The 21,304-nt window shown below is 37.9% G+C and overlaps 1 protein-coding gene across 1 annotated transcript; it reads right to left on the bottom strand.

Annotated features, from left to right (window-relative positions):
• Positions 1–14,818: 14,818 nt before the first annotated feature.
• On the bottom strand, positions 14,819–21,239 carry LOC100891186 (phospholipase A2-like). Its single transcript, XM_011663046.2, has 4 exons — positions 21,095–21,239; positions 19,742–19,901; positions 18,515–18,651; positions 14,819–15,808 (listed from the first exon to the last, which is right to left on the bottom strand). Exons 1-4 carry the CDS (start codon positions 21,138–21,140, stop codon positions 15,660–15,662), a joined length of 492 nt encoding a protein of 163 aa, XP_011661348.2. The 5' UTR covers positions 21,141–21,239; the 3' UTR covers positions 14,819–15,659.
• Positions 21,240–21,304: the final 65 nt, after the last annotated feature.

The raw sequence follows: 21,304 nt of genomic DNA, 5'->3' as shown, positions 1-21,304 counted from the left end.
TTTTTAATCGAGATAGCAGATATGTTCGCCCGGGACCATGATAGTTTTAAACTTGAATTTTGCGAAACCTCGAAGTTATAAACAACGATCCTCTAACTACTACGGAGGTTCAAGCGGAAGTAAACTTCGAGTTTTCACAGTTTTCAATGTTTTAAACCACAAGCCGGGAGAGCAGTAATTTTAAAATCTCCCTCTCCCCCCTCTCTCTCTCTCTCTCTGCCTCTCTCTATATCTATCTCTCCTTCTCTCTCTCTGCCTCTCTCTCTCCCTCTCTCTCTCTCCCTCTCTGTTTCTCTATCATTCTCTCTCTCTCTCTTGCTCTTGATGTTTTACAATATTTCTTGAAAACAAAGTATCATGACATAGAAAATGAATAAGTTTAAAAATATGTAACAATAAAGAAGTAATACATTTGGGGAAGGAGATTTTTTTTTAAAGGAAAAACTCGGGAAAAATAGAAAAAGTCAAAAAATAAAGTAAGATGGAAAACAAAAAGGAATGATTGCAAAAGCTCTAGGTAAGATCAGCAGAAGGAGGAGAAAGAGATTGAGTCTAGAGTCGGACAAACCAAGATTCCTGCAAACCCGGCCGACGTGTCATCAATGCAGAATTCAATTTTCAGTTAAAAAAAAAACATTCATAAATCTATGTTATCAAAAATACTGGACCGTTGTAAATAATTGTATTTTGTGCGAAAGCTGTTCTCATTCGGGGAGGGTGAAATTGGTTCGACTGTCCATTGGGGGTGTGAATGTGTCTCGTTACTTTTTTTGAAAAATGTATTAACTTGGGAGAGGTACCAAGAGTACAAATCATCAATTTTAAGAATGTTGTCTTGACAATAAGTGGTCAGTGTGGGAACGAAAGCAGACATTATGGATAATTCAAAATGCACGCTACTGCAAAGTTAATATTCGATCAAATAAATTCTTTCAAGAATCTCACACTGCTGAAATCCCATCTTTTAGGTAAGGCAATATAAGGGATGTGTACAGTGATATCAAAAACCTGTTGACAGAACATGAAGTTTTAACATTATTTATGACACCAATGTTTATTGATAATAATTTACATAAATGATTAATATGCACTTTCCATTTCTATTTGCATTCAGCATAAATTCCAAGGAATTTAGTACTCTGAACACATTCTAGTTCGATACAATTTATTTGAAATGGACCAGGAAGATGATCGATAGTGTTGATAAGTATTATATAATTTGTCTTGTTAAATGTTCAATGATAGTTTGTTGGCTTGTATCCAACTTTAAACAAAAACTAATTCCGAATTAATTGTATCTATAGGAGAGTATGTTGGTAATGGCATGAGAGAGAATTATAAGTCATCAGCAAATAATATGAAAAATAAAATATTAGATGATCGTTTGAAATCATTTATATATAGTATGAACAGAAGAGGGCCAAGAAGAGAGCCTTGAGGCACTCCACAGGTAACATTTTAAATTGATGAATGGAAGTTATTTACATAGGTATATTGTATTCTGTCTGAAAGGTAGCTTCTTCACCACTCAATGGCCTTCCCTCTGACACCTTAGTGAGAAAGTTTATTAAGAAGAATTTAATGATCAATTGTGTCGAAGGCCTTTGAGAAGTCTAGAAATAAACCTATTGGCCCGAATTCACAAAGCAAGGTTTGAGCTCAGACCAAGGTTTAAGTTTAAACCTCCTTTTGTTTCGCCAAACCTCCTTTTGAGTGTTAACATAGCACGAGTAATTGCATATTTGTGTCGAAATCCACATTGATCATCACTAAGTAAGATGTTTTGTGTAAGGAAGTTTATAGTTCGTGTTTACATAAGTTTTTCTAATATTTTGGGAAAAGAGGTAAAGGGGCTTTCACACCGGGCCTTGCGTAGAGTTGCGTAGAGTTGCGTAGAGTTGCGTAGCGACTACGCCGATCGTACGCAACCCTACGCCGATCGTACGCAACCCTACGCAACTGTACGCGGAGGGACGAAAATGGGTACGCGAGATGAACGCAAAAAATTAAACATGTTTATATTTTTTCGCGTACCTTCGGCGTAGACTTTTTACGCAGAAACTACGCAACTGTACGCCAAGCCTACGCACCTGTACGCCAAGCCTACGCAACTGTACGCAAAGCCTACGCAACAATACGCTACCCTACGCCAGTCCGACGAAGCATTAAAAACGTATAAAGATTTTTTGTTGTATATACCTGGATGTAAACTTGGCAGGTATTGATCATTATTTTGAAGGGAAATGCTATTTTTGTTTACATGTGTGCGTTCTCACATTTATTCTGTTCATGAAGAAAAAGTGTTTCTTTGACTTTATGTTGTATTCTTGCTTGTAATTCTGTTTGTACTACTACAAGGATTTTCAGACTGACATGTTTTGCTTGTTATGGTTTATTCAATTTGTGATGTTGACATCTCAGGCTGTTGATATAATAAACAGAGATAAGACTCACAAACTGATGCCTCATGCGAAATGTTATTATGTTTTGTGGAAATATGTATGTATTTGTGTCGGTTTGTTTGCTTGTGTGTACGTTTATGGCCCTGTTTGTATGTTTGTAAAATAATTTTGTTTAATTGAAATGAGCAAAGAAATAATTTTGTCTCACTCTGTTAGTGAGACTGAGTGAGTGTGTATGTCAGAAGTAATAAATGACTAACATTTATATCATTACATTGTCACATACATATACGCTACGGACAAAGGACAACACCTATCGTCTTCAAACTTTCAGGAAACTGTTATGGAATGATATTTACAAATGAGTGAAAAAAAGGGATATGGTCAACAAATATCAGACTTCTGTCCACATTTATTCACAAATCTAAAATAAGCGCTCTTTTGTTGGCGTTTTGAGGTATCGAATCACATCACGTGACCTTGCAATAAACATCAACAGAAAGTTCATTTATTACCCTTGTGAATGAGTATAATAATGTAGTACATCCACAAAAATGTCTGCATTTTTTTGAAAATAATATCTTGAACAAATTAACATTACTGCAAAATAGCCTCAGCAGTTGTTAATACCTACTAAAAAATTGAAAATATAACTGTCAAAACCGTGTACCAAATGCCACTTTTGGCAACCCTACGCCAGGCCTACGCAAGTGTACGTAACCCTACGCCAATTGCCTACGCCGTAGGTACGCGGTGCCTACGCACAGGGTACGTAACTATACGCAAGCCTACGCAAAACCTACGCAGGGACTACCCCGAAGCATCAATTTATTCATGAGTACGCAGCTTAACTTCGGCGTAGTCGGTACGCAACACTACGCAACTCTACGCAGATCCGGTGTGAAAGGGGCTTAAGTTAAACAAATTGGCCTATAAAATCCCTGTTCACGTGAGTCACCTTTAAACAAAATAAAGGTATTAATTTTGCTCTTTCATGTAAAAAGGTTTTTCCCCTAATATAAAAGAGAGGTTAAATACATGGGAAGTGGGATGAAATTTTCCGGAAATGTTATGTTTAAGAAGTATATTTCAAATGCCATCATACCCAGCGCTCTTTTTTTTTTCTTCAGGAATTCGACGATCAAAAAATGAATGAAATGAATCATTTGCTGTGGGAATGGCATATGCAAGATTTTGACCTATATTTACAAAGTAATCATGAGACTCTCAGCATTAGAAGCTGGGTCTTGAAAGCATTTGTTTCCGACTAAAATCTCTTGAATATCCTGGTTATTACTGTTTCTATTAAATACATGGTAAATAAGCTTCCAAGTGTTTTAATGTCACTTCTATGAACTTCATAATGTTTAAAGAAGATATTTTTTGTTTGCATAACGTAAAATACTAACTAGGGTAATTTCATATGTTTTCGTTTAACTCTGCTGGCTCGGAATTGAATTGGTAAAATAAGCGATTTTTCCTATTAAATGAACGTAATATGGATTTTGGTATCCATAAAGATCGTGGTGTCGTTTTATGATTTGAGTTCCTATTTGTATTTTGAACAAGAATTAGTCTTTCATGCCGAGAAAGAGAAGCTTGGGGGAGGAAGAAAAAACATGTCTCCTTTGAAGCGTAAAGAGAGGGGGGAAATGAGAGCAAAGAAAAGCACTGGCATCTTTTTTTCCAGGGAGGAATTTTTCTTTCTTTCCAGCTCGAATTCCCGCTTGAACTCAAATTCAATTGATTCGGCGAGGTTTCTCTCAACGCGTTTGATACTTTCAATTAAGGAATCGACAGCATTCCGTATCATGCTTTAACATTCTCCGCAGCTGTCTCGAAGTATTGTTGCATGCTAACAATGCTCACATTACTCGTATCCAATTAATAATAGACCAAAATATTTTTTCTTAACTGGTAGAAGTTTAACATAATAGCAGGGCTGATTGCCGTCTTGGCAACCGATCAATCACATTTATTGGCTTGCTAAACATTGTAAGGATCCAGCATTCCGTAGTGACGAAGAGAATTGACGTCACACTTTGTCGCTCTTCTATTTTGCATACTCTAATGACCTGTATTTGTTCTTCATATTCCGTTTCACTACCTCTCACAAATGTCAACCTGGTTTCGCACTCACCCTAATCATTGCAAACTTTTAGACCATCATATTTCATACTTCGAGTCGTTTTGAAAAGGTTATTCCTTTAATTAGACATCCAAAAAAAATCTCCATTCATGGACTATCGCAGAAACCAGGTCAGTTCTTGTGATCGGTTGTCGTTCATTTTGCAATTACCAAACTTGTTTAAGTCTTGCCTTAACTTTATACCCTTGCTAAGACTGATTCGTGTGATGTTGTTATACTAGTTCTATTTATTTTATAATATATGGATTATTTGCAATTTGATATTGTATTACCTTGAGTAATATTCTGTCCTCCTTTTAAATTGAGATTTTGATATTGAGATATTTTATTTTCCAATGGTAATTCCTTTTATGAAACGATTACAAAAGTCTCCGTTCATTTGCTATCGCTTGCAATCGGTCGTCCTTCAATTTGAAATTATTAAATTATTTTAAATTTTGCTTTGATTTCATTCCCTTTATTATACGACTAATTCGTTTGATCTTACGTTACTATAGTGTTTTTATTCATCTTACTATTATAATTATTTACCTTTTGATATTGTATTTTCTTGCGCAATATTCTATCTTCTAGCTGATATTTTCCTTCAACAATAATTTATTTTTCCAATGGGTGCCTTGCTATTAGCATACCAAAGCGTCATTATATTGTTTGTCATGCCAACAGTGTCTCAATATGTGTGCATGTCCATTATGTGTTTGTGTTTTGTGTTTCCCTTCCTACCTACTACAAGTACTGGTGACTTTTTATTAGGGACTTTTAGATTCGCACGAAGACAATGGGGATTGCTACGGTCGACGTCCTTTTAATGCACTGCTTGAATGGACGTCACACGTATCAGTCCACGCAAATCTAAAAGTCCCTATTGTCCTTTCTGGAGCTCCCTGTGTCTGCACCGATTAGTCCTTTTTATGCATTTTTCCTACTTTTATAATTATGTTATTATGCTTTCGGGTTTTGGTTATTCAGATCAAAGAGTTTTAAGATATGGAGTTATATCTAGCTCATTCTTCGAAGCCGCCAGGAGAAAATATAGCAGGCATGTGCTTAAATACTGGATCTTGATGCAGATACGTAGACAAAAGATTCCTGCCTAGCTGCACACTAACAGGCCACTTTCAAAGGGAATTATGCTTTTGTAATGATAATTCCTTTTCGCTACCACTCGTCTGATAATACGAGCACTGCATAGTGCTAAACCTTTACAGGAGGCAAGCGAAAGGAAATGGAGCAAAATTCCTGAATGATTAATCGAAATTACTTGACTGGGTATGTGTGGGTACTAATCTGACATAATGACATCATAAAGAACTGTACTTGAACAATTTCACTTTTTATTTTCGTGAGCCGGAAGTAATCGGAAGTGTCAAATTGTAGGTTTTAGGATTGTAATGTTTTACTTTTTTCACATATCAAAACTGCTATTATACACTCTAAGAAAATTTTTTGACATAATTAGGCTTTTTTATTCATATTTTATCATCTGTTCGATTTTCCCCTGTAAGTTCAAATACAAATTGAAATATTAACGATATTTCTTTTTGAAGAAAATCACTACTCAAGCTTTCCAATGATGTTGGCGGCTTGGAACCTCGGACATCAAAGGTAACAGCACACCTGTATATTTTATTGTGCAACCTTAGAAAACGGCAGCTGCTTGAATTAATTTGTTGTCAGTTGGCACTCCAGCTCTTAAAACTCCTTGCTCAGATTTTGTATTTGATTATTTATTTTGGCTAATTTAGATCACCACTTAAGTGACTCTCACACTCTGCCGTGTAGGCCTACCGTGTGCCACCGTGCGCGAAAATGTCTGCGGACGGTGGAGAACGGTGAGGGCACACGGTGGTTCGTTATCAAAGCGGGCAACACGTTAATAGGGCGTTGGCGCTTATTTACACCCGGTGGGACCCGGCGAAAGTTTTGGGCATGTTCAAAACTTTGGCCGGCTGGCACCGGCCGCAAGTAAGCGGCAAGAGGACGGTGTTGAACGGTATGAGGACGGTATGAATACGTTATGAAAACGGTCACTCTGTATGAACACGTTCACAACACGCTCATAACCCGTTACAGAACGGTGATGAACGGGCAAAACAAAATCCACCGTCTGCAACGGGTTGTAAGCGGGTTGTGAACGTGTCATGAACGTGTTGATACCGTGCCACCGTCTTCATAACGTATTCATACCGTCCTCATTACAGTGTTCATACCGGACTGCCAACGGGTGTTTCCAAAGCGGTACCGCCTGATTCTGACGGCGCCGCCTCCCTAACGCATGGGTAACATCCTGTTAACGTCTTGACGTTCCCATAACGTCCTATAACGGGTCCATAACGTGTCCTTACCTTCACAGTAGCGTCATATGAACGTGCCATTACCAACAAATTTACTTTTGTCACCGTGTGCCACCGTTTGTCACTAATTATTGGGTATATATAGAGGGGTTTCGTCAGATGAGCTTTACTTTTTCTTGTCATGACGTCAGCAGTCCGGGGACTCGCTCACAGGACGCTCCGAGCGGTGAGGGGACGCTAAGTGACTGGTAGGTGGCTGCTACAAACCCGGTGCACACGTTCGAGACCCGGTATGGGCCCGGTATGGAAACGGCCAGAAGATGGCAACGAAACGGTGAAAAGATTAATTTTATGAATTTTTTTTTTGCGGCCGGGGACAAGTTCGCTCAAAACCCAACGTTCTGGACTCTGTTTTTTTTTAATAGCCCGGCAGGTGGACGGTAGGCCTACACGGCAGAGTGTGAGAGCTCCATTACCTTTTGAGTCTGTGAGCGAAGATGACCTTTTTGATTTGTTAAGACCCATTCAAGCTAGTAATCAAGTCTTTGTTAATTTCCCAAGAACCTCTGATGAAATTGTTGTTGAAAATATATATTCATCATCCAAAGAGTTTAATTTGAATTTTGATCACGAGGATCCGGCATAACATTCTTTCAAAGAGTATATGACAAATGCACAATTTTATAATATTATTAAAGACATTAAAGGCATCAGTTAACAAGGTTAAATCTGAGATACATGGCCCTATGTGTAATCAGTGTCTGTGATATGGTTTAATATTAAAGCCCTAAACAAAAATTGCGGTTCAAAATGATCATAAGTGCCTCAAAAAGTTTTTAAAAAATTGAGTGACCGGTTTTACCATACTCATTTCCCCCCAATTGACTGAAGTGTTATAAAATCCGTTAGGAAAACGAAAAATGAATTTCGATTTCCAATCATACATATCTTGATAATGAGACATGCGATCGGCATGATAAAGTCATGGGATTCCTGACTGACCTAAAGATTTATAATTTTCAGATTTTGAGGCAATGTAACCGAGTCATGTTAATAGTAGTGATACATTCTCTTTTTTGCACTTAATTGCAATCATTTTTAGATTTCAATAAAAAGCTTTCTTTAATTATTGTACTAACAGAAACTTTTTCATCCCATGATTTTAATTTACCCTTTTTAATCGATAATTATGATTTTGTCTTTAAAAATAGGCAAGGAAGAGTCGACGGTGGTGTTGCTTTATATGTGCTTAAACGTTTATTAATGGGGGACTTTAGTATAAATTTATTCAATCATGACCATGATAATGTGTCACAAGAGTGTCTTGAAACTCTCCTGTCTGCCTCTTTTTTAACCTCTTATTTCCAAGCCCACTCGCGTAACAAACTCCTTTGCCTCCTTAACCCTGATTGTTCGAGAACGCATATGGATGGCGCCTCACCGCTCGCTGACTTTTTTCTTTAGAGTCTTGCGCATCTTTTAAAAAAAAAAAAAAAATCGGACCTACAGTTACAAGGTCACGTGACCTTTTGTCTTTGCATGTCAGCCCGAAAATCGCTCATTTTTGTGATTTGTGTACAAAAATAGATCAAAAAATAGATCAAACATTGGTTTTGGGGTCTTGTTTAAAGTTTAGGTGGTTGTTTTGGGAGTCAAAGTAGTTGAATTGTAGGAAGAAATGAAAAAAAAAAAACACAATAACATACATAAGTTAAAAAAAACAATGAAATACATAAGAAATTATCAAAACAAGAGATAACATAAGGAATAAGCTGGCTCTTCCAATTTTTGTTGTCGTATTATTGTTCCAAATGGTCTAATGAATATACGTAGTGAAAAAGAATGCTTAAATATGAATAATATATGATTTATGGGTAAAAATGTGATTTTATGACGTTATTTGCATAAATTACCATAAATATGCAAATGAGTGATTTTTTTTCAAAAAAATTGAAATTATCATATTGTTCTATACACTTCACTTGACATGCGTGCAAATTATCGCGGAGATCGGCCGTTTCACGGCCGATATCTTAAGGGGGGCCATAATGCCCCCCCCCCCCCCGGCCGTAGTAAGACTTCAAATAGCCCGGCCTTATAAGGGTTAATTAAATAATATTGACTGCCTTCTAGGCAATACGATATCGCCCGAACCGAAGGTGAGGGTGATATATGACAAGTCGTATTGCCCTGAATTAGGCAGTCAATATTACTATTATTAACCACATCAGACATCTAGAGCAAATAAGAAACTCTTACTATCTTATACTCTTAAATTATGTAGGCTACACAGGGTTTCCTAGCATTAGAAGTTGCAAAAACATTGTCAAACCAGCACTGTTCATCCAGTGTTTGACAGATTTTCGATACACTGCAAACAGTTTGCCTAGGGTGTGATTGTTACGTCACAATGAGAGTTCGCGCAAAGTGCGCATTTTCTTATACACGATGCGCGATGTAAATTACAATAGCTGATGCGCGATGTAAATTACAACTGGCACTATATTATTATAGTATTAATGACTGCTTTGAGAGAAATAGTTGTTTTATTACGCTCAAGGGAAGGTTAGAATTGTGCTATTCCCCGAGGCTTGCCGAGGGGAATAGCCCAATTGTAACCTTCCCGAGAGCGTATGAAAACAACTATTTCTCGAATATTAAAGCAGTCATTAATACTTTTATATGCCGAAAAAAATAGACTAAAAAATAAAAAATAAAAAATAATTTACATTTATGTCGAAGACGGGATTCGAACTCTTGCGTACAACAAGAGGTGTATCGAAAACCAACGGTTAGACCACTCGGCTATCGCGCGCCGTTAACATGCTTGGCAGTTTTCTCCAATATATACATTAAAATGGATTGAAAACGGCTCCGCGTGAGGGATGCTTCGCAAAAGCTCCATGAAACGGACCCTTCTTTTACTTTTGCAATGCATATTGGCACGAACTTAGATCAAGATCTATCGGCAGATGTTGTTTTTTTGTTTTTGAGAGTGTATTTTCGTCTTCATGTCAACAATGCAAGATAAAATTGTCGGTAAGATCGATCGAGATTCAATTGTATTGAAATTGCCGACCAATTTTTCGCACACGTATGGTATCCTCCATCGCTCAAACCATTTTTTAACATGTAAACCTATGGGGTAACCATGGAGACTGACCTATTTTTTTAATAACCATGGTTATTAAAAATATTGAAATGTTTTAAGCATGGTTACGGGGAATTTTACAGGAACAGTTGAAGTTTATGAATGCAATTCGACCAATCAGATGGCTGGATTTCTTAAGTGAGGTATATAATGCTCACTAGTTTAACACGCATTTTGCCATTGACTTTTCAGAGCGGGCTAAAATATTTGTCCATTGACTTACTGTATAATAATAATAATAATAATACATGAGATTTATATAGCGCCATTATCCATTTTGATAACCTATATCGCCCGCCAAATTACACACAAATCCCATTGACTCTTCTGAGCGGGCTAAAATATTTGCGCATTGACTTACTGTATAACCTATATCGCCCGCCAAATTACACACAAAATCCCATTGACTTTTCTGAGCGGACTAACTTATTGTAATTTTGTTGACTTATCCATCAAACCTTGAGGGCAATAACATTTAAAAATTGCCCTGCTCAGATGTCTGATACGGTTAATAATAGATATTCTCAAGTTTGTTACCGGTTCAATGAAAATAATCACAGTCACATGAACGTTCAATTACACGAACTGCCTACGGTTATCAAACGTGAATGTTGAACATGTGTGTTGAAGCGGCATGCCGAGGGGGTTCGTTTTGCAAACGTTCAGGCGTAGGAAAAGAAAATGTCAAACAACACGGTTAATTCCAGTAATTGAGCTACGGATTTTGGCTTTCTGACATCGCAAGGTGATTTTTTTCTTGTTGAAGAGTATATCCATACCAAGCTAATCATGCTGACAATACAGTGACACAATTTAATCAATAGCCCTATCGATGAAAGGATTTCAGAGCCCCCCAAAAGGTTTTCTGACCTTCCGAGTCATAACTGTGCATGGCCTTTTCGAAAAGACCTGTTGAAAGAAAATTCTGCACGGATAACTGTATTTAAGACTTATCTTGTATTGTTAATCGTGCTCTTAACATTAGTATTCCAGCTACGGTTCTGATTCGATGAATGTAGATGCAATGCTGTAGAAGGTCAGATAGACCTCTTGAATCCCAAAGGAAAAACACAAATAAATCTTTAGACTTTTATGTTGAGAATGCGCTAAGACTGTGGGAGGAGAATCATTGTCCAGTCTGACAGAAAAAATTAGTGCATTGTTTTCATGGTTGTAGCCTACTGTCCTTTTTCATATATATAATCGCATCCCTACACAGAAACAAATATTAAAAAAATACTGTCGCAGCGAAATTTGACCGCGGCTTTCGTGTGCTTGACTTTGAATGTGTTTTTTCTGGTTGAACCTTTCTAACATTGATCACAGTTCGCCCTGAAGCGTATTTGTCTCGGCTGATTATACTAAGAAGCGTACATCCTAGTTAATTCCAGCTGACATTTTACAAGTGCTATCATTTGTTTATAAAAAAAAAACATCCCTCGATAACTATTGAGATAGTAAATAAATATCGACTCTTCTGGTCTTACTAATATCTTCTTTTTTAAAATTCATTATTCAAGATTTGTTTCTATAGAAATATAGAAAACAAGTAACACTTTAAAAGGAATACTCCACGTCTCAGATTCATTTAAATGTGGTTGTGTTCGTTTGTTTGTGTGTTTGTGTTTTCGCTTTTGTTTTTGACCTTTTAACAAATGCACGAATAAAACGTTTTGAAGAATTGAAGATCATCTACAAAACTCTGTTACGCGATAAAGCGATGTTTTTTTTTAGGATGTGCACATGACAATGATAAGAAATAATACCTTTCCAACTAAATGATAAAATACACTAGTAGCTCATGTGAAAGTGTTGAAAAGCTGTTACTAAAATAATTCATCATACAAATTAGAAGAAAACAGACAGCCAAAACAAAAACATAGCCCCTAAGCAGACAAAATATAGAAGAAAAAATACGCATGGGTTTGGCGCCTTTTGAAATCGGCTTATGCCCCCCCCCCCCCGGTTTTGCCGAAAGGCGAGCGTTGTCTAGTCTTCCATATCATTCGTTTATAAAAGAATTTAAGGAATAGAAATTTAAGTCGTTTAAAATAAATTCCAATAATCAAAATAGAAACAGATTAAAAATTAAATAAAACTAGTTTTTACGTAGTCTTGCAGATCAGGCGTAAGGCATAAGAATTAAATCAATAAATAACAAGAAACACAATCAAATAATTAACACCGATATTTAAAAATGTCAAATAAAGGTGTTGAACTAGTCTTGCATATCAGTCGTTTATTTATCAAAATAACAAAAAATAATATCAAATTCTGTCTATGTATGGAATTCAGAAAGCCCCCCCCCCCCCCCTGCTTATCTCGAAAGGGTGCATTAAGGCGGACTTGTCAACGCATCCTGTCGGCAAAACCGGGGGCGGGGCTTTGGACGAATGGTCGCGTTTCAAGCAACGCGACACTCCCGACGCTCCCTTTCGGCACAACCGGTGGGGGGGGGGGGGTGGGGGTGGGGGGAGGGGGAGGGCTTTGGACGAATGGTCGCGTTTAAGTCAATGCGACGCGACGCTACCCTTCCTTTCGGCATAAGCCTTTGAAATCAATGGCGTGACGACACTTATCGCCTATGATGGTCAACATATAAATAACCTATGGTGGAATATAACGTAATACATATGGTTGGAAGAATGTTTAGAAAAGTGGATATACAAATGTTTTTATGTAGTAACTGGGCTTTGAGCTCTAAAAATTATTTAGGATGTAAACCGATTGATTGCATATTCTCGTTTATGTATTTTTGGTTCGCTTTATCTCACCACCCCCCCCCCCCCCCTCCCCCCTATCTGTTGAACGCAATTTATAACTAGACAATTGTTCTTTTATTCTTTTAATTCACAGGATGGCGACAACTATAAATGAAGATGAAAACGGAGTGTCAGTCTACACTGAAAACATGAGTGTCCCAATCAAGGTGCCAGTTTTACCCCGGTGTAGGTGGCCTGCACCACATCCAGACTGGGATGTAGCCTTTGCGGCTTGGGGAAGCACCTGGATGGCACATATTATCATCTTCGTCGTAGCCTATGCCATTCTTGCCATCTATACTTGCTCAGTGCTGTGTTTCCTTGTGTGGAAGCGTTGTAGCTCCGTGCGTGGGACCCATGATGGTATTCTTACAAAGCGGCTGACCAACCTCAGGATCGCTTTGCATTCTCTAGTGTTCGTTGCGTGCTCGGCCAGGACAATGTCTCTTGGAATCGACCCTTACGGGACGAGGAAGATTCTGAAATGTCCAAGTGGCGTGGTTCTTTGGTCACTGGGATGGCCATCATCTGATGAAAAATATAATCAATACATTCATTACTCCTCGCGTCTGCTTTTCTTGGGTTTATGTTATACTTAATATTACAGCACTTCTGTTCAGCGTGCAACATGAGCCTTGCATCCAATAAAAGCATAAATCTACAATATTACAGTCGTTATCAACAAACCTTACTTTATAAACAGTTTTATAAACAATAAATCTATGGTCAACACCAAAAAGTAGCCTGCTCGGCGGCCGGGCCGCGAGTTTTGAGCCAATTTCGCCCGGGCACCGCTTGTTTTTAGGTCATCGCTCGGTCGCTGTTGAAGTTTTAGCGCGGAGTTAAAATTTGGGCGGCGCCTGCTCACTTTCACTCGCCGCCCAAAGTACGCTCGGTGCCAGGGCGGTCACCGCCCGGGCACCGATCTAATCGAGCGTTCGCTGTCGAGCGATTTAGGTCGGAAATCGAAGCCGCTAGGTCAAAGGCTGCCGAGCAGTCGGCGCCTGTTCGCCGGCCAGTCGCCACGGGGAGATCAGTCGGTCACTATAGCCGGCAAGTCCAAAATCGGTCGGCAGCCTTTGACCTGTAAGAAGAACAGAGAAGCAAACGATGTAGGCAAGGAATTTCATCATGGTTTATTTTCTCTCTGTTTCTTCTGCGTATAGATTTAAACCATGTAGACACTCAGACGAAATAACTGGTAGAAAATTACTTGCTCGGATCAATACTTCCTTGGTAAAATCTGTCAAATTAAAATGATATGTTCTTCACCTGCGTCAAGGGTCGATAAGACGAAAAATATATGATTTGCATTTGTCTGGTTAATAATTAGTCAAGACGTAGAGATTATTCTTACATGGTAGGTTCTGAAACACCTGTTGCTTGTTATATATATATATATATATATATATATATATATATATACATATATATCAACATTTATCTTGAGTTGGTATACCGTCTAAGGAAATGTTTCGTTAAAATAGAAAATGTTTTAGGGTTAATGACTCAGTAATCAAACATTCAACAGCACATCCATTATGACAAAGTTCGTTGACATCAAAGTTCACGATGGTAAAATCACACAATCAAGAATCACCTTTCATTGAAACGTTGGGTTTTTAATGAAACTGGGTAGGAAACTAATATAAATTTGTATTTAATCAGCAACTGAAAATAATATATCGAGGATCGCCTTATCTTTCTCTGTCTTTGTCTGTCTCTCTCACTCTGTCTGTATGTCTGTCTTCCCCCCCCCCTCTCTCTGTATGTCTGTCTCTCTCACCCTCTCTGTCCGTCTGTATCTCTGTATGTCTCTCTCTCTCTCTCTCTCTCTCTACCCCCTCTCTCTCTCTTACTCTCTGTCTTTCTCTTTCTCTCTCTCTCTCGCTCTCTCACTCTCTCTCTCTCTCTCTCTCTCTTACACACACACACACTCTCTCTCTCACACACACACTCTCTCTCTCTTCCTCTTATCATTTATACTATTCTTTCCTTCTTGTCTTAGTCACTGCATTAATCATGAAGCATATTTAAAATGAAAATCAAATGACAATGGATAAGATTTTTTCCCTCGTCTATTTCATTCAAACTTTATGCACAGCATGTAAACTGACCTAATAATTAAGTAATACAACGCAATTATACTATTACCCTGCACAGCATGGACAGGGAACGAATATTACCTCGGACAATTATCCCCATGTCATCAATTAGGTTCGATTTTGATACGTATACTTTTGATTAATTATTTTTGAATTAACAATCATAAAACCCATAATATTTGGCGATATATCGAATAATTACACAAGGATAATGTATCATGAATTTCCAACCACACACAGCCGCATATAATGTTATACGCACACATTTATTTTAAGTTGATTTAAATAATCACCCTTTGAGATACTCAAGATCCCAAGCAGGACAAATACACCCAGTGATACGGAGAATGTATGTTACTTTAATGTCCCGAATTTGAAACAAACATTCAATTTCTATTGTAGTTGGAACAAAAAAGGATGAGGATAATTAGTATCATTCGATGGTTTGTTGTTTCTTTTATCTCCTTATAGTAATGTATAAGTGTCTACGCGGTTTAAGCACTTGACTTGAAAATCAAAGGTCGTGATTCGATCCCCGATACGGCACTAATGTCCTTTGGCAAGCATTAATCTTCATTTGCCAAACTCGACCCAGGTGAGGTAAATGGGTACCTGGCGGGAATTAATTCCTTGACATGCTGGAGCGCTGTAATGGCAGCTAAAAGACGAGGAAATAATAAGTGCGCCTCGGAATAGAATTACTAGATAGACGGCGCTTTAGAAATGCCTAGAATTATTACCAATTATTAATTAATTAATTAATGCAATAATGAATTCCGAGAGAGATAGGCGTCTATCAGCAGCTATCCTTGTCATATCTCTTATATCCGTCGTTATAGGTTGGTCTGTAACGTTGGAAGCATTCCGCCCCAGCCTTGTCGCAGGCACACATAGCCATGGCACAGTCTGTGTACTCGTAACCTGCGTCATAGCTGCTTGCATCAGCTAAACAAAGATAGAAAGAAAGGAAATAATTGCAATTCATAGGAGATATTGGTATACTACTCAATTTACTATCCACAACATTCTAAGATAAGTATCCATGAGACAAATCCATAAAATAATATACCCTTGCATTATTTGAGACTAACGAATAGAAATTATTATGGACTAAAAGGCTTGTGTATCCAAATGTGCATACAATAACCACTTATGTATATCATTGAGCTTTTAGTAATAATTTGTATTATAGTTTATTTAGCTTTAATAAACTAAAATACCAAGTGTGTCGTCCTTGACTTAATTTTTCATTCGATTTTCCTTGTTTTCTTTTTCATAAAAATTTCCCAAGTTTTTGCAATGATAGTGACAAAAATCTAGTCTGTTTTGGTTAAGGTGAATCGTAGTCCATTCGCTTCATGTAACATGTAAATATTAACCCGTTGAATACTGAGTTCATTCTTTGCCATATGTTTAAAGGGATCCGGTAACTTTGTCTCAGATTCTGAAAAAAAATTCTGGATTTAGCTCATGATGCAATGATAATTATAAACCTTTAGGCAGAGGCAGCGGAGCGACTTCCAAAGTGGGGGGCACCAACAAAAAAGGGCACTTTCTGGGAAAAAAGGGCACCTACAAAGGGAAATCTCAAAGCGAAAATAAACAATTTTTAGACATTGGTATATACCCCTAAAATTTGATTACATTATCAGGGATGATTTCAATATTTGTTTCTCTTTATACATCGTATAAAATATTGCTTTTAGAGCATCATACCTTGCAGTTGGGTGTGATAGTCGAAAAAATCATGTGCGAGCGAGGAAAAATATAAGATTTGTGAGGTCACAGTGCGAAAAATACATCTTATAAAGGGGAAAAAACCAATCCTCATCGGGTTATAAATAAGCACATTTTCATAACAGCAAACTGAAAAGACCTTTGATAAGTAACATAACTATAACATCTATAAATGTGAGCGAGCGTAGCGAGCGAGCTTTGGGAGATATTGCTCTTAGTCGCTTGAAATTAGGGGCACGTTTAATGATGAGAGGAAAGGGGGACACTTATCGAAGGGATAAGACACTTATTAGAAAATAAAAGGAGCACGTGTCAAAGTACAAAGGGTTATTATCAGAGGTGAAAATGGTGCACTCACCAGGGATGAAAAGGCACTTATGAGAATGGAAATTGGGCATTTGTCGACGGAAAAGAGGCAACCATCAGATTGTAATAGGGGCATTTATGAAAAAGGGATAAGTTCCTCATAAGAAAGGAAAAGGGGCACGTATCATTGTTAAAAAATGTTAATTATCAGAGGTGAAAAGGGGCACTTATCGCACCTGAAAAGGGGCAAACACCATATATGAAAGAGGCACTTATGAGAATGAAAGAGGGGCACTAATAATAAAGGGAAATGTGCATTTGTTGAATAAAAAAGGAACACCGATCAGATTTTGATAGGGGCATTTATTGGAGGTGAAAGGGGGCTTTTATGAAAAGCGGAAATTATGAAGGAAAAAGAGCATTTATTAGGAAGGAAAAGGGGCACGTGTCAAAATAAAAGGGGGTGTTATTAGAGATGAAAAGAGCACTTATCAGGAGGAAAAGGGGGCACTTGTCAAAATAAAACGATTGTCTCTCAGAATTGAATAGGGTCATTTACCAGACATGAAAAGGAGCACTAGTAGGAGAATGAAAAAGGACTATTTTCATAGGTGAAAAGGGGCATTTATGAAAAGGCGAAGGCCTCTTTGTTAAATGGGGGCACTTATCATAAGGAAAAGGGGCACTTATTAGAAATGAAAGGGGGCACATGTGAAAATATAAGGTGCGCTTATCCGAGTTAAAAAGAGGTAGTTATTAAAAGGGAAAGGGGCACTTCTTACAAAGGAAAAGGGGCAATTGTCAAAGTAAAAGGGGCACCTCTAAGATTTGAATGGGGCAATTATCAGAGGTGAAGGAGGCGCTTAACAAAAGAGAAAAGGGGCGCGTCTCGTATCCGAAAAGGGGCACTTACTAGAGATTAAAAAGGGCACTTATGAGAATGGAAAATAGACACTTATTGCAAAGGAAACTGGGAACTTGTCTGGGAAAAGAGGTACGTGTCAAAATAAAAGGGGCACATATCAGAGGTGGAAAGGAGAGGGGGCACTTTTAAAAATTAACAGGGGCACATATCAAAGTAATAGGGGCACTTTTTATGTAAAAAGGGGCCCTTCTTACAAAGTTAAAGGGGCACTTTTCCCATGGAAAAAGGGGCACTTTTTGGGTACTTGAAAAAGTGGGGGGGGGGCACTGTGCCCCCCCCCCCTGCCCCCCCCCCCCCGGTTCCGCCGCCTCTGCCTTTAGGTCAGTCAGGAACCCCATGACTTTTACAAGCCGATCGCCTGTCTGATTATCAAGATATTTATGATTGGAATTACAAATTTTGAAAACCGTTCGCCTGACGGTTTTCATAACACTACAGCCTATTGGGGAAAACGAGTATGGTAAAAACCGGTCACTCAAAGATTTTTACTTTTTTGAGGCACTTCTTGATCATTTTGAAGCGCAATTTTTTTAGGGCTTCAATATTACAACATATCACAGACACTGATAACACGTAGGGCCGTGTATCTCAGATTTAACATTGTTAAACGATCCCTTTAATACATGGACCCACAGGTTCCAGTAGGCAATGGGTCAAAGTCAAAACATATTACACAAACTTACAGCAAACGATTCGTGCACTATCGGTTCCACATTGCAATGCGTTGTAGTTATATGAAATGACGTAGGCTTGGTCGGTACTCCGGCACATATCACTGTTCTGTACGACTGAGTAGCAGTCATCGTGGGTCTGACAACACCTGACAAAGCAACAATTCATTATATCAACGATAAGTAATTCAACGCAGCAGTCATTATGGCCCGAATTCAAAAAGGGAGTTTGTCGACAAACCTAGGTTTATATGCGTCATATGATGCGTTTCGACGCGTTTCGAGAACAAACGCGTAAACCTTTATTTGAAACGCGTCGAAACGCGTCAGATGACGCGCATAAACCTAGGTTTGTCGACAAACCTTATTTGTGAATTCGGGCCAATGAGCCTGACAACGTTTTAAATGAGAACGATTCTATTCTTACTGCTTTGTGTATCCGTTTTCATAGGTTCGACAACATGTTAAATTAGAACAATTCATTCTATCACTGACTTGGAGTATTAAGGGCCTTTGTTCACACATGTTTCAGAATATCATTATGTAGCTGAATGAGGGAATGAATTGAATATCCTTAATCATAGGCCTTTATCCTTTAAAGCAAACTCAACAGATATTGAGCACCAAAAGTAGGGAACATTGTGAGCCTTCCCGTTCAATAGAAAAAAAATCCGATTAGTTTAAATTCAGATAATTATAGTCTTGCCACTGTTGTGATGCTCACTATATGGTCCGCATTCGATTAAACCGTTTCACCGAATAGAAGGCCTACACATCACAGTTCTCATCTGGACACTACTATTCCACTATTTACTACCTTAAGCAGAGTTGTAAATGAGAACAGACAGATGATTCTTAGAATTGAGTTTATTTATAAGGTTTAAGATTGAACAATGTGATGAGAAGTCCTGAAAAAACTATCGGATTTGAGAAAAGATGAATTAGTAAAGAGAGAGGAAGGGAGAAGTATTCTTGTCATCCTACTTGGTATTGCTGAGAGAGAAGTAGAACACTTAAGAAAGAGAGTTAAAGAGAGTTAATCTGTCGTGTGTACTCACACACGACAGAATAACTCTCTGAAAAGGACTAGTAAACCGGATCATTAATACAGAAAGAGAGTGAGAGGGAGAGATAGTGAGAGAGAAATGAGTTTTCATCATCGAATTAGGAAAATGTCGTCACTTCTTCAAATCTTCACATCTTCAGATCAGATGTCGAGCAAGATGTCTTCAGACTTACCTATCGGTATCATCAAGAGGTACACCCTGACCTCCGAAGCCACAGTAACAACCGTATCCATTGTAGTCTAGACCAGCCTCTACAGTACTTATGTCTAGAAGACATCCCATCATTACGCCAAACTGAGCAACGCTGCTTGTCTGGGGCATCGTCATACAACCTGCAAACAACCGAAACATTTCTAATTATTCTTCAACTGCATTTCTTTTTCATCATCGTTAACTAATTATCATCAATTTTGTTCTTCTTCTGCATGTGAGAATGCGTGTGTGATCATCTAATAACTATATTTGAATTTATTTCAATCGATTTTGTTGATTCCGATTGATTTTTGCTTTTTTCTTCATTTACCTGGATGCTAAGAAAGCATGTGTATGCATGTGAAAAGCAACAGGGTGACTGATGACATTAAGTCCTCTCCGAGGGAGTTGATAATGAGGATCAATGCCTTCCCATAGAGCACTGGCAGATCGACTTAATTTCGAATCCGGGACCTCCCAGTTACGTGACCACTGCTCCACCACTGAGCCATCGCGCCTTCTCCTTTGATTCTTCCAGTAATTGATACTTTAAAAAAAAAAAACTTAAACACAAAGGGGAAATAAGTGTAAGACCATTTCCAATGATGCCTGGGCCGTCTTTAATTCACTATACGAATTAATGGTAAGTTATGTTATCTAAGCCGAAAAACTGAGTAAAATACTTTAAAAGGTAGAATTTTATTCGATGTTGTTACACTCAATAAATCAAGGCTCATTCTCATGACAAATGCAATAACAATACCCTTTTTATCGTCAACTGCCATGCGTAGCAAACGATCATCAAAGATTCACTGACCGCACAAAGCAATAATTATGATCATATGAGAATATTAAGAGATATTTAAGTAATGGACTACCTCATATAGTGAACCTAACTCCAGGAAATAATGTTAGTTTTTCAGAGAGTTTTATTGCATTATTGCATAATAATATACAAGATTCACCAGTAATGTTTATGAGAAAGGAATAAAGCAAAATATTATTAGCGTAATGTAAAGGTTTCTCTAATTTCAAGATATTTTTTAACTGGCTCACAATTTTAAATAGGACTTTCAGCTAAAATGTGTTGGGTGTCAGTTTCCTTTTTTTTTATAGAAGGAAATGAAGTAAAGACACAGCTGTTTTCATACTCAAACAGATCCACAAAAATTGCTTAAATTATGTAATTATATTCTAGACCCGGGGCCATATTTGTGCTTGTGACACCACTTTTGTCAGATTTTTATGATATGAATAATGATAAATAAAATGCAGCAAAATATTGTGGTCAAAGTATGAAATAGTGGAGTATAAAAAGAGTTCGTGACATTACCTGTAACAAGAACGGCAAAGCAAGCGAAGTAAGCAAGGGACTTCATGGTGTACACGTAGTTTCCTTAGATGTCACCTTTCTTTAGGATTAATTAAAATAATAACAATTTTACGATTGATCACAGCTTTGTACTACTCGACCAGAACCTTCAAGGAGTTTAGAATGAGTAAATTTAAACTATAATACACACAAGGACATAAAACTGATATA

This window comes from Strongylocentrotus purpuratus, unplaced genomic scaffold (genome assembly GCF_000002235.5).
Source record: "Strongylocentrotus purpuratus isolate Spur 01 unplaced genomic scaffold, Spur_5.0 spur5_scaffold_3, whole genome shotgun sequence".
Taxonomy (NCBI): domain Eukaryota; kingdom Metazoa; phylum Echinodermata; class Echinoidea; order Camarodonta; family Strongylocentrotidae; genus Strongylocentrotus; species Strongylocentrotus purpuratus.
The sequence above is the reverse complement of the archived record's forward strand: the minus strand, read 5'-3'. Positions and strand labels throughout refer to the sequence as shown.